The 11,969-nt window shown below is 55.4% G+C and overlaps 1 protein-coding gene across 2 annotated transcripts; it reads right to left on the reverse strand.

Annotated features, from left to right (window-relative positions):
- Nucleotides 1-379: 379 nt before the first annotated feature.
- Nucleotides 380-9,092, reverse strand: IRF8 (interferon regulatory factor 8). 2 transcript variants are annotated; one of them, XM_068411325.1, is made up of 9 exons: nucleotides 9,078-9,092; nucleotides 7,307-7,481; nucleotides 5,983-6,166; nucleotides 4,872-4,960; nucleotides 4,280-4,391; nucleotides 3,882-3,929; nucleotides 2,977-3,363; nucleotides 2,720-2,835; nucleotides 380-1,651 (listed from the first exon to the last, which is right to left on the reverse strand). In XM_068411325.1, exons 2-9 carry the CDS (start codon nucleotides 7,478-7,480, stop codon nucleotides 1,475-1,477), a joined length of 1,287 nt encoding a protein of 428 aa, XP_068267426.1. In that variant the 5' UTR covers nucleotide 7,481; nucleotides 9,078-9,092; the 3' UTR covers nucleotides 380-1,474. The 2 variants fall into 2 exon arrangements, with proteins under 2 accessions (XP_068267426.1, XP_068267427.1); XM_068411326.1 differs by lacking the exon at nucleotides 3,882-3,929.
- Between the last annotated feature and the right edge of the window lie 2,877 nt (nucleotides 9,093-11,969).

Consider the following 11,969-nt stretch of genomic DNA (forward strand, 5'->3'; position numbering starts at 1 on the left):
CATAAATAACTGTTCCACTCCACCCCATGACCTTGAAGCATCACAGCCCACAGCAGTGCTGTGGCAGATGAGCAGGGACCCATCTTCCTCCTCCCTGGAATGAAGGTTCTACAAGCAATATTCTTCTCCTCCCTCCCTTGCATTACAGCATTCTGGCTCATCTCCATCCTGGCCCAGATATGAAGCCGGGCAGTTACAGAGCAGGAGGGAGGTGACAGCAGAAGCTTAACACAGACCCCACCACAGGGAAGACCAGGGCAGGAGCAAGTCAGAGATACCAGGCTCTCCCCACCAGATTTGAGACCCAGCTCACTGCAACCAAGAAGAAAAACCACATTGCAAGAGAAATACAAAATATAGCACTTTAATTGCAGGAAGATAAAAAAAAAGAACTTACAAAAAAAATTTAATGAACCTCAGACATAAAAATAAATAGGCAGCTTAGTAGCACACACACACGTGGTCCTGGTTTGTCAGCTGCAAGGCACAAGCCCCCGCCCAAGCAGCTCCCCGGGGCTGGGGGCACACACAGAGCGTGTTAATGAGGATTTACACGTGGATGCCACTGCCTGGTCACGCTTGGGAGACACCAACACACACAGGGTGAAGCCAACCTATTCACACTATGCTGCAATCTTTAAAATTAAAGATATTTTATATTTATATAAACTCTGTCTCTAGGTAGGAAAAATTAAGATTCCTAAAGTTCTTATATTCAACATTTACATCTATAATCTCCGCGTTGGTTTCCAAGTTTCAAAATACTTTGGTAGACAGGTGGAGTCACCATCTCTGGAGGGGTTTAAGAAAAGGCTGGACATGGCACTTAGTGCCATGGTGGTGTCAGGGCAATGGTTGGACTCGATGATCCCAGAGGGCTCTTCCAACCTCATTGATTCTGTGATAAGCCTTACAGCAAAAATAAAGGGGAGTTTGAGGAGGTTGTCCTTGGAAGGCATACCCTACGCTCCATCAGCGGGACTCTTTGGGGAACAAAACCCAATTTCTGGAAAGGATTTCCTACATTTGAGCATTTTAAGGCTTTTCCCAGAGTCACCTCCTACCAAATCACTGTTCTCAGCAAGGTCCGAGCTGCAGACTGCTGGGGCAGGTCGTTATAGCTGTTGGCTTTCAGTTCTGCTTGACTGGCCATTAACAAAGGCAACACAAAGCGCTGCCAGCCCTGACCTCCTCGCACAGCTCCAACGCTCCCTCCTCCCCCCGCCATCAGCTATAGACAACAGTATCAGGACTACCCTGCTTGGTATAAAAGTCATTTTTAATCCGTAAAGTGTCTGTGGGACACACACTGAGCATCCAACCTACTGCTCATGGCAATTTTTCCTGCTGTTTCTGGACTGGAAACAGCAAAGAACAAAACCCAACTTTCCAAAAGGGGAATTTAGGCACTAATGGGACAAAACTGGGTCTAGATCAACCCAAACCACCACGCTATGGCTGCGGAGAAGGAGGCTCAGACAGCAATCTGTTGGTTCTCTCTGAAGAGCGGCCGCTGGTGTGTCGCACAGATGTCCTGGAAGATCCTGTACACCTGGTCATGCTGCGTCTCATCAGCTATGGGGAGCATGGGGCTGCTGTTGCAGGTCTTCCCAGCCTCCTCCACCACCTGCCTGACACACAGCTGCTCCACCTACACAAAAGAGGAGTCAGACACTGAATGAAGAGGAACCTCTTCAGGCATCTCCCACTGCTGCTGTCTACCCCCACAAGCCAGACATGGGGTCAGAGAGACACAGCAGGGCAGTTGTGGCAAACAGACCTGTGTGGCCAGGTCCAGCCAGGCCAACAGGTCCAACTCCACAAGCCACCTTGGCACAAGCACCTCTAGGAGGAACTGAGCAGACACAAGAGCTCCTCTTCCCAGCACAGCTATAGGGAGGCAAGGACAGGCTGGGGGACATCCCAGCACATGCAGAGTGACCCCCTGGTGAAGACACTCAAGGCAAGAAGTGACCAGGTCAGAAAGTTGTGCAGGGAGGTATAGGACCAGTCTCTGCACTTGTAAAATCCCCTCCAGGACCTCACAGACTTGGTGGGTCTCTGCTTGCTCAAGGGTGGCTGCAACACCCTTTCTGTACCCCCCACGCCACGTCCCTGCTGCTGCAGCCTTGTTGGCCCAAGGGGGTCCCGCACTGGATGTGGGCTCCAGAAACACCCTATGCATTGCCCCAAAGCTTTGGGCTCCCAGACTTGCTTCAGCTTCTCTGGGGAGACTTTTCTTGCCAGAGCCATGGGGATTGCTCCTCTCATCCCATCCCCTCCTTCACACTCCCAAGGGCTTCCCAGCCCCACTGCTGCCCACCACAGTTGGTCACCACATCTGTTGGCCTGAAGCCAAGTAGCCATCTCTTAACACAATCACTCCAGGGATTTATTCCCCTCTTTCCCACAGGAGAGGGCAGAGGTCCCAGTGCCAAGGGGTAGGAACAGGTTTCCTAGCAGTTTAGAAAAGCTTTTGCCATTTGGGAGCTTTGTTTGCAAACATGATCTACCCAGATAAAAGTCTCCAACAAGCAACAGCCCAAACACCTCTCAGGAGGCTGTGGATAAGCCAATACTCATGCCACACCTTCCACCCAACCAATCCAGGCACCCCAATGGTCTGTGGCTCCAGGGATTGAAGCTAGAGCCCTGCTTGCGGGGGAAAAAGGGCAATGTGGTCCAGACAAGGGGAGAAATTCAGCAGATCCCTCCATACCTGGACAAGGATGAGCTTACACCGCAGGGGCACGGCGTCCGGGAACTCCTCTCCGAAGCACAGCATGACTCTGCTGTCCGGGAAGCGGCCCTGGTTGTTGTAGAACTGCTGCAGCTCTGCAAGGAGAGGGGCACAGTTGGAAGCTGCCTGCTGGAAGCTGCCAGCCTTTGCTACACAGCTTCAGGACCAGCCAAGTGCTCCACCCTTTTAACCCCCCTTGAGTAGATGAAGAGAAAGAGGGTAACACTCCTACAAACCTCTGAAGAACAAGTTGGTGTCAAATATCTTCACCACCTCATCCCGGTCCAGTTTGTTGGGCCTGTCCTTGTAGACCATGGTGTTCCCACTCCAGAAGACCCTGCCCTGGCACAGCCTCTTGATGAAGATGCCCTGCTTGTTGCTGTGCAGCAGGACACCCCTCTCCAGGTGCCCAAAGAGCTTCCTGGTGATCTGCTTCTGGCGGTCATTCTGGATGGCATCGGCCGAGGGGAACCGCACGTGCTCCAGGGCATCTGGGGCGTACAGCTTCTCACCGTGGCTGGAGGGCTGGCTGAGCGAGATCCGGCAGCCCTCGGTGCACGAGGTGGTGATGTGGCCCACCAGCCTCCCGCCGTAGTAGAAGCTGATCACCATCTGGGAGTAACCTGGGAGGGGATAGGCACATACATACACCACCCATCAGGAGAAGACAAACCCTGCCGGCTCTTCACTGCAATGCCCAAACTCCTCAAGAACAGCAAAATTTCTTGGGAGCAAGTCTCACTTGATGGAGGAGACCTCTCACTTGCTAGAGGACATCTCCTCCAGCACTCAGCCTGGTAGCAGTGCTGATCAGCAAGCGAGAGCTCCCAATACTGAACCTCTTCCTCTTGCCTTTGCTCCACACTTCCCTTGCTGCAGGAGATCTCCCCATGCTAAAGGCACAGCTGATCCCAGCATCCCAGGGCAGGGGCCACAGGACAACAGGTAGGATGCGTCCCTGCTCAGCGTGCAAACCCTGTGGATGCTCAGGAGGGCATGGGACCTCCCAAACCCAGAGCAAAACCTCCCCCAAGGCAGGGAGCAGAGTCAGAGCCACCTTGTGCCACCGCACACATGCGGCCAAGCCCCAGAGGGGCTTTTGATGGCCACAGTCCCCACCCAAGCAAGGGAGCTGCCTTACCCGAATGATGCTGCTCGTAGCTGGAGTATCCGTTCATCAGGGGCAATGCTGTGGGCAGAGAGAGAGCTGAGTTGTGGCTGCGTGCCCAGCTCCCAAGCCCTGATCCCCTCTGATCCCCTCCACCAGCCCCCCCAGTTTCCTCTCCCAGGCACATCAGCCTTCCCAGCTCCCACACAGGGGATGCCAGTAAATACTCCCAGCTGGAGTTCATCTTGTGCAATGCCCACTCTGGGGTGCCTGCTGCCAACCACAGCATTCATATTAAGAATGCTTAAAGCACTAATTAAGGAAGATAAAACACAGCTGCTGGCTGTTATCCATTGCTGCACAGTAAGTTTTTTCTGCCCCAACAAAAAGCTCAGTCCCATTAAACATTGCACATGCTGTTGGCTACTTACCAGGGCTGGGCTGCTGCACCCACCAGTCAGGTATCAGGGGGTTTCTGCAGGTCTCCTGAGGGGGTGAGGGGCTTCTCTTGATGATCCCCAGGTACTCATCTACACAAGGAGGCTGTGCAAGACCAGACACTGAGATCAGAGCATGTTTGATGCCTTGGGCAGCTGCTGCCCTGCACAGAGACACTTGCAGTGCTCAGAGAGGGTCCAAACGGCAATGCCAACAGGGCACCGAGGAACTTTTTGGTGAGATAGAGCAAGTTTGGCATTCCCGAGGCCATACACTCAAATAACACTCTCGAGAGCTACTGAGCAGAAGCAGCCCAAGGTGACACAGCCGAGAAGGGGAACAGAGCTGCAAAACAGCCTCCATCCCCCAGGGAAGGTCTTGCCTGCCCAGATGCAAATCAAAAGCATGAGCCATTCATCAGCAGCCGTGTCCCAGCGCTGGCTCCCATGAATGAGCTGTGAAACCCAGCATCACTCACCAGGCCAAGTCCCAAAGCTTTGCAGGTTGAATTTTAGGAAGGCAATGCTTTATCAGGCAGCTGTCCACCTCCAGCCAAGGTGAGCTGCAGCCACGGTGAGGGCTTACCTCTTTAATGAGGTCATCGATTGCAGAGGAGCTGCAGTCCATCTCCGTGACATCGTTCAGGCTGCTCCCGTTGGCGATGCCGGCTTTGCCTGGAAGAAGGGGCCAGGATGCAGCGAGCCCACCCACCCGCCTGCCACAGCTCATCTCACCGCCGGGTTTTGGAAACCCTTCACCCCGTGAAAGTTATGAAACTGAGAACCACAGCACAGCGGAGCCATGTAACAGCACCTCAGGAGGGCACACAGCCCCCTCCAGCTCCACCCAGAGCTGCTTTTCAGGACCAAAACCCACTTTGCCACCACCATCCCAATGCACGGTGACCAGCAACGAGGCAAATCAAAGATCCAGCCAGCAGCAGACAGAGCTCAAGCAGAGGGTTGGGTTTTTTCTGAGCACCCCAGAGACCGGGGCTGCGGGTGCTTCTCCTTTTTCCGCCAGCCACCCCGAGCGCAGCCGTGCTGCGGGTGGGAACCTGCAGTGCCATTTGCATAGCGGCGGTGCAGCCCCCGTGTGAACGCTGCTGGAGGAGACTGAGATACTAAAGGCAGATTTCCTGAGAGCAAGGTATTTTTTTTGCAAGTTTTTTTACTTTAAAAAAAAGGAAAAAGCACACACACACCTAACCACAAACAGAGATATACTTAGCACGACCTGCGCCGCACCGGACATCGCAGCAGCAACTCCTCTCTGCGAAGTTACTGCTACTCTAATCACTGCTGGCAAGAGAAAGGATTGATTGCAGCTCCCTGCCATCCTCCCAGGGATGGGGACAAGGGGTTGGGGCTCAAGTACCCCCCACAAGGGGGAAAGGATTTCGGATTGGCCCCTACAACATCCTTATGGGATGGAAGGTCATGCAGTGCTGCAGTTATCCCTCATTTCCTAAGCAGTGTTTAGGGGGCTAGAAAAAAAGCCTGTCCTTTCTCCTCCTCTCCCTGCCACTGCAGTGACACAGGGGACATCTTCTGCAAAGCAGGAGCAGCAAAGCATCAGGGCACAAGAGCAGCGCCTGGCCAAGAAGCTCCGCTCAGATGTAGGTCAGCAGCACAAGCCTGTGGTTACTCGCAGGACCGACCTCCACCGCGGGTCGGTCCCTGACCGGGGCACTCACATTTCTGTTCCTCCTCCGGCACGATCCTGTAGACCTTGTAGGGCTCAGAGATGTCCAGCTGGGACCTGTCCGTCACCTCCTCAAAGTCAGGGCTCTTGTTCAAAGCACAGCGCAGTCGTGTCTTCCACGTGGCCGGCTCCGCTTTGTCACCTTCTTTGAACTTGCCTTTGAAAACAGCCCAAGCCTAAAACAAAGCAACAAAAAAATCCTCCACGTGAGCTCTGCAAATCCCTGGGGCTGCAGAGAGCACTTTGCTCTGCCCCTTGCACCCTCTCAACCATCCCATGCGTATTCGCCGTTTCTCTCCTAGACTGCGGACACGTGCACGGCTGCTGCACGTGGGGACGGGTATCTGGGTGCAGAGCAGCACCACCTGCCCCAGAGATGCACCTGGGTGCAGGAAGGGCAGCAGCACCCAGGTTTTAAAAAGCAGAGGTCAAGGGCATAATATGTGGCTTCATCCCTGCGTTGACAGGCCAGGAGCTGCTGGGGATGCAAGGAATCGCTGCTGAAGCAGTGGTGTTCCTAATCACCTGGTAACACCTCAAAAAAAAATACCAAAGTAAGCCTCATTTTCCAGCTCTGGACTAATAAATGAAAGCTGGTTTGTTTTTAAGATCAGAACATTTGTGCTTTTGGTGAGAGAATACATTTTACACTCAAGGGAGATTGCAAAATATCTATAATGGAGACTACATACTATGTATTATTTTTTAAATATACGTATAAACCTAAAAAATAAATAAATATATTTTCAGACAGCTCAATTCAGTGCCATCCTCATAACTCAGTGTTCCCAAACCAGCCACTAACCAGCTGTCACTACCCTGAAAGCAAACTCGCTCACCGGTACAGAAGGAAGGGAATTCCTGGGGAAGAGCCTGACCTTTTTGGTTCAGGGTGGAATTTTCCAGTTTTTCCCCAAAACTGGAAATTCCCCCCTTCAGTGAAATCCAAAACTTCCTTCCCTCCTGCAAAGTCTTTTTTTTTTTTGGTAAATCCAGCCTTTTATCAAGAACAGCCTGCTAAGAAGTTTAGAGCAGGTCAAAAGGAGCACATCAAGCTCCTTCTCATGTCAAAGCCTGATTCAAACACGCTGAAAAACAAACCTAAACCTTGCACCAGCGTTTGGCAAAGAGGAACAAATACCCCTGAAAGACCCTGGGAGACCAATTGTGGGGTGAAGCATCTCCTGCAGTGGTTAGAGATGCAAAACCCACAGACAGCATGGACCTCTCCCACCAGCGGGGCTGTCAGCAAGGAAAAAAACAGCATCACCGAGCCCAGAAACCATGGAGAAAAGGCATTAAGCATCTGTCCCTACCTTGAAGATAGAGGCATCCACCTCCTGGTTGTAGTCCTGCTTCCCAGCGTGTTTCCAGGGGATGCGGAACATGGTTTTCTCCTCGTTCTCCCAGATGAGCCCAGGGTACAGCTCGCTGTCGATCTGCTCGATCAGCCACTGCCGGAGCCGCCGCCCGCCGTTGCGGTCGCACATCCTGGATGGAGTGAGAGGTCCAAGCCCTGTTAGCTCCCCCAGCACTGTCCCACCACAACTGTTCTGGTTTGCCACCTGCATGGCTGGTAGTGGCACTGCCTGCCGAGACAAGCAGCTCTCGATGGCTCTGCAAGACCCACATGCCAACATCTATACATTAAAATCCCCCCCTGCTCCTTTTATAATGCAAAAAAATCAAGGCAATTTCCTCTGAATTACTACAAAGTCTTCCTCCAGCTCTATCAAACAGAAACAGGCTGATTTGGGGCTCTGGCTACTCCTGGTTCTGCTGTGGGATAAGTCACATCAGAAGCAGATGGACGGGGATTAAAGCTCCCGGTTGTGCTGTCACCTGAGCAAGTGACACCAGACAGGCCATCGTGGGGCAGACACCCATTAGCATCAGCAGGAGACAGGAGCCAAGTGGCTCCTGGCTGGTCTTGGCACAAGGATGTGCCCCGGAGAGACAGCAGCCCCTCTCGCCAGGCACTGGTGCCAGGCAGCACCCGGAGCCACCACAGGGATGGGGGCTACACATCCCATCCTCTCAAACACAGGACCAGTGCCAGAATGGAGCAGGGTGAAGTCAAGCCACCCTTGCCAGGGACCTCAGGTCATTTTTAGCCAAAACTGCTGGGTGACTCCATGAAGGACCCATGAAAAAGCTTCTTCTGCCCAGCTGGAAGCGAAGTGCCAGGCTCAACCCTCTCGGCATTTCCCATCACCTCCATAGCAGGACCTGTAGGGACTTCAGGAGTTGGTGGCTTCTGGTGGCCTAGCAGAAGTGACCAGCAGCCCCAGGATCAGCCCCTCCAGGCCTTTGGGGCTCACAGCCCTCCTCCAAACTTTACAGCACTGCCTCTCCCTCATTCTTTTTTTATTTACTGCCTTGCAGGAAAGTCTTGGGGTAAAGACGAGGATGCTCCCAGCACAGCCTGAGACCTGGTGGTCCCTGCTTTGCCATGGGCTCACACCAGCTCAGTGCCACCAACTTCTGTCCCTTCTCCTTTGCCCTGCTGCTGCACAGCAGGACACACAGACCTCCCTGGCCACCCGCAGCACAGCCTCTGCGTTCAGGGCTGGCGACAGCTACCACCACCAGCCACCACAACGCCGAGGGCACAGCTCTGGAGCCCAGTTGCCCCTCCACACCCCAAAGCACACGCCACAGCTCATCCCCGGCAGGACGGGGATACACACAGCCTCTCCGCAAGCTCCTGCGCCAAGCACCTGAGGTACACCAAGCCCCAGACACGCTCACTGACGCGGGACTCTTCTAGATCAGCCTGTTTGCTAGAGAGCCCGTTCCCCCTCCGCAGGAGGCTGGGCGAGCCCTTCAGCCCGCCGCTACCGACAGCGGCCAGCGCACAGCGGGCACGGCCACGGAGACCCTCCCTCCGCACCACGCCACGAGGGACAAGCAGGCAGAAAGCTCGGCTGGCAGAGCCAGTCCCGCACCACCGCCCCGCAGAGCCCAGCCCCGCAACGCGGGCAGCACCTCCCAGCCCCCGGCGGGCTCGGTTCCTGCGCCCCCACACGCACGGGGCCGCGGGTACCGGGCTGAGCTCGTCCCGCTCTCCCCCAGCACCGCCAGTACCTGTCCTCCGCCCCGCTCCGCGCCACTGCCCGCACCGCCACCGCGCCCGCCTTTTATAGCCCCCAGGGGGCGGGCCCGCCAACGCCCACGCCCCCGCGCCGTCCCGCCAATAGTCAACCACTCTCTATGCCCGCCCCGCCCAATGGGGAGCCGGCTCTGTCCCCAGCGGCCCAATAGGAAGCCGCCCAGTGGGGCGCGCGCGGCCGGCGCCGCTTTCTCTGAAGGGCGCGCCTTTCCGGGAAATCACGTGGTGGGGAGTGGGCGGGGCTATGGCGGGAGTGGGCGGGGCTTGCGCGGGGCCCACCCGGGTGGGGCCTTCCCGGACCGGTGCAGCCCCGTGTCCCGTCCCCGGCGGGTCCATCCCCGGTGCCGGCTCGGTCCGTCCCCGGGCAGAGCTCAACCTCTCCCAGACCAGTGTCCCCAGTCACAGATCGGTCCATCCCCAGTTACCGACCAGTCTCCCCAGTCCCAGACTGGTCCAGCCCTAGTCCCAGATCAGTCCAGACCCAGACCAGTCTCCCCAGTCCCAGACCGGTCCATCCCCAGTTACCAACCAGTATCTCCAGTCCCAGATCAGTCCATCCCCAGTCCCAAACCAGTCTCCCCAGTCCCAAACCAGTCTCCCCAGTCCCAGACCAATCCATCCGCAGTCCCAAACCACTCTCCCCTATCCCAGGTCGGTCCATTTCCAATTACCAACCAGCTTCCCCAGTCCCAGATCCGTCCATCCCCAGACCAGTCTCCCCAGTCCCAGACTGGTCCATCCACAGTCCCAGACCAGTGTCCCCAGTCCCAGACCAGTCTCCCCAGCCCCAGATCATCCCATCTCCAATCCCAGATCAGCCTCCCCAGTCCCAGACCAGCCCATCTCCAGTGCCAGTCCAGTCTCCCCAGTTCCAGATTGTTCTCCCCAGTCCCAGATCAGTCTCTCCAGTCCCAGATTGCTCCATCCCCAGTGCCAGACCAGTCTCCCCAGCCCCAGACCAGACCATCTCCAGTGCCAGTCCAGTCTCCCCAGTTCCAGATTGTTCTCCCCAGTCCCAGATCAGTCTCTCCAGTCCCAGATTGCTCCATCCCCAGTGCCAGTCCAGTCTCCCCAGCCCCAGACCAGACCATCTCCAGTGCCAGTCCAGTCTCCCCAGTTCCAGATTGTTCTCCCCAGTCCCAGATCAGTCTCTCCGGTCCCAGATTGCTCCATCCCCAGTGCCAGACCAGTCTCCCCAGCCCCAGACCAGCCCATCTCCAGTACCAGCCCAGTCTCCCCAGTCCCAGATTGTTCTCCCCAGTCCCAGATCAGTCTCTCCAGTCCCAGATTGCTCCATCCCCAGTGCCAGTCCAGTCTCCCCAGCCCCAGACCAGCCCATCTCCAGTACCACTCCAGTCTCCCCAGTTCCAGATTGTTCTCCCCAGTCCCAGATCAGTCTCTCCAGTCCCAGATTGCTCCATCCCCAGTGCCAGACCAGTCTCCCCAGCCCCAGACCAGTCTTCCCAGTCCCAGTCCAGTCTCCCCAATCCCACATTGGTCTCCCCAGTCCCGGACCAGTCCCTCCCTCGCCACCCCCAGCAGTACCCACTGTCCCCCAGCCGGGACGGGTGCCCTGGCAGTGCCCAGCAGCCCCAGCCCAGCCCGGCCGTACCCCGCCGGGGCCGCCGGCCGTAGCAGAACATAAAGGCCCATCTGCAGCCTGACCTCAGCGGGGTTTTTTTTGGGATTACCAGATTACACACACATTTCTTGGAAGAAAACCCTAATTACTCCCATGTGGGTAATACAGAGAAATGGGAAATGTATGGAGCTGCGCAGATGGTGTAACAAAAATAATGCTCTAAGGTACACAACCCTTACTGTCATTCGTAATTAATAACGGCTGTAATAGCCCTTGTTTTTAAACACCCGACTGACCCTAATCAGATCCCCCCTGTGGAGCTGGGGCGAGCCAGAACCATCTTTTGCAATCAGATATTTATGAGGGTTATTTCATTTTTTTACCAAGAAACAAGTTAAGTTTTGCAGGATGGGGGTTGCATCGCCGTCCCCCGCGGCACCGGTGCTGCCTCCCCACGCCGGACGAAGAACTCCCAGTAAAAAATTGCTTCTTTTGTCACAGTTCTGGCAAATTTGGGATATTTTAAAGTGGCTTTGTATAATTATTTTGTAATAATTATCAGAGAATAATTGCGACCCTGCTGCCAGCAATGTGATTCCAGCACCTCTGGCTTCGGTTTTGGCTCCGTGACTCCGTGGGCAGCCTGGAAAGGCAAAATCTCCATCCCCTGGGGTGAGAAGGATCCCAGCAGGAGGAGAATAAAATAAAAAAAAACTTAAAATAGGTTTTTAGCCACTCACGGTGCTGGCAGCAGCGTGCTGGAAGGGAACAAGGTGCCCCGCAACCCTGCCAGCAGCTGGCAAGGGAAAATGCGACACACACCCTGGGGCAGGCAGCACAGCCAGGAATTTCTTGCAAACTAGTTCCCTGTGTGCGAGCAAAACCCTGAGAAGCTCATTCACCCTTCAGCGGGGCGATTTTCCCCGTGCCAGAGGCACCGGGCTTCCCCGAGGGCTGATGTGACGCGGGAGGGCTGAGCAGGGAAGCGTGCAGAGCTCTTAATAATGTAGAAAGAAGTGGAAATCAGCCTGGTTTTGCCCACTTCAAGGCTTGCCTTCCAGTGCCCAGAAGTCCTAAAGCCACCACAGGTCCCACTGGTGTAGGCCAGAGTGGGAAAATATATATATACACCTGGGACACCCCTTAAATTCGGGGGAGACTGGGCTTAGGAGATGCTATTTGGGGTTGCTGCTGCAATGCCAGGCGTGGGTGATGCCGCAGCTTACGGGGAGCATCCCTCGTGATTCCTAAAATCAGGGGGATTTTTCCAGGGTGCCGCAGTTCC

The sequence above is a fragment of the Nyctibius grandis genome, chromosome 12 (genome assembly GCF_013368605.1).
Source record: "Nyctibius grandis isolate bNycGra1 chromosome 12, bNycGra1.pri, whole genome shotgun sequence".
Lineage (NCBI taxonomy): Eukaryota > Metazoa > Chordata > Aves > Nyctibiiformes > Nyctibiidae > Nyctibius > Nyctibius grandis.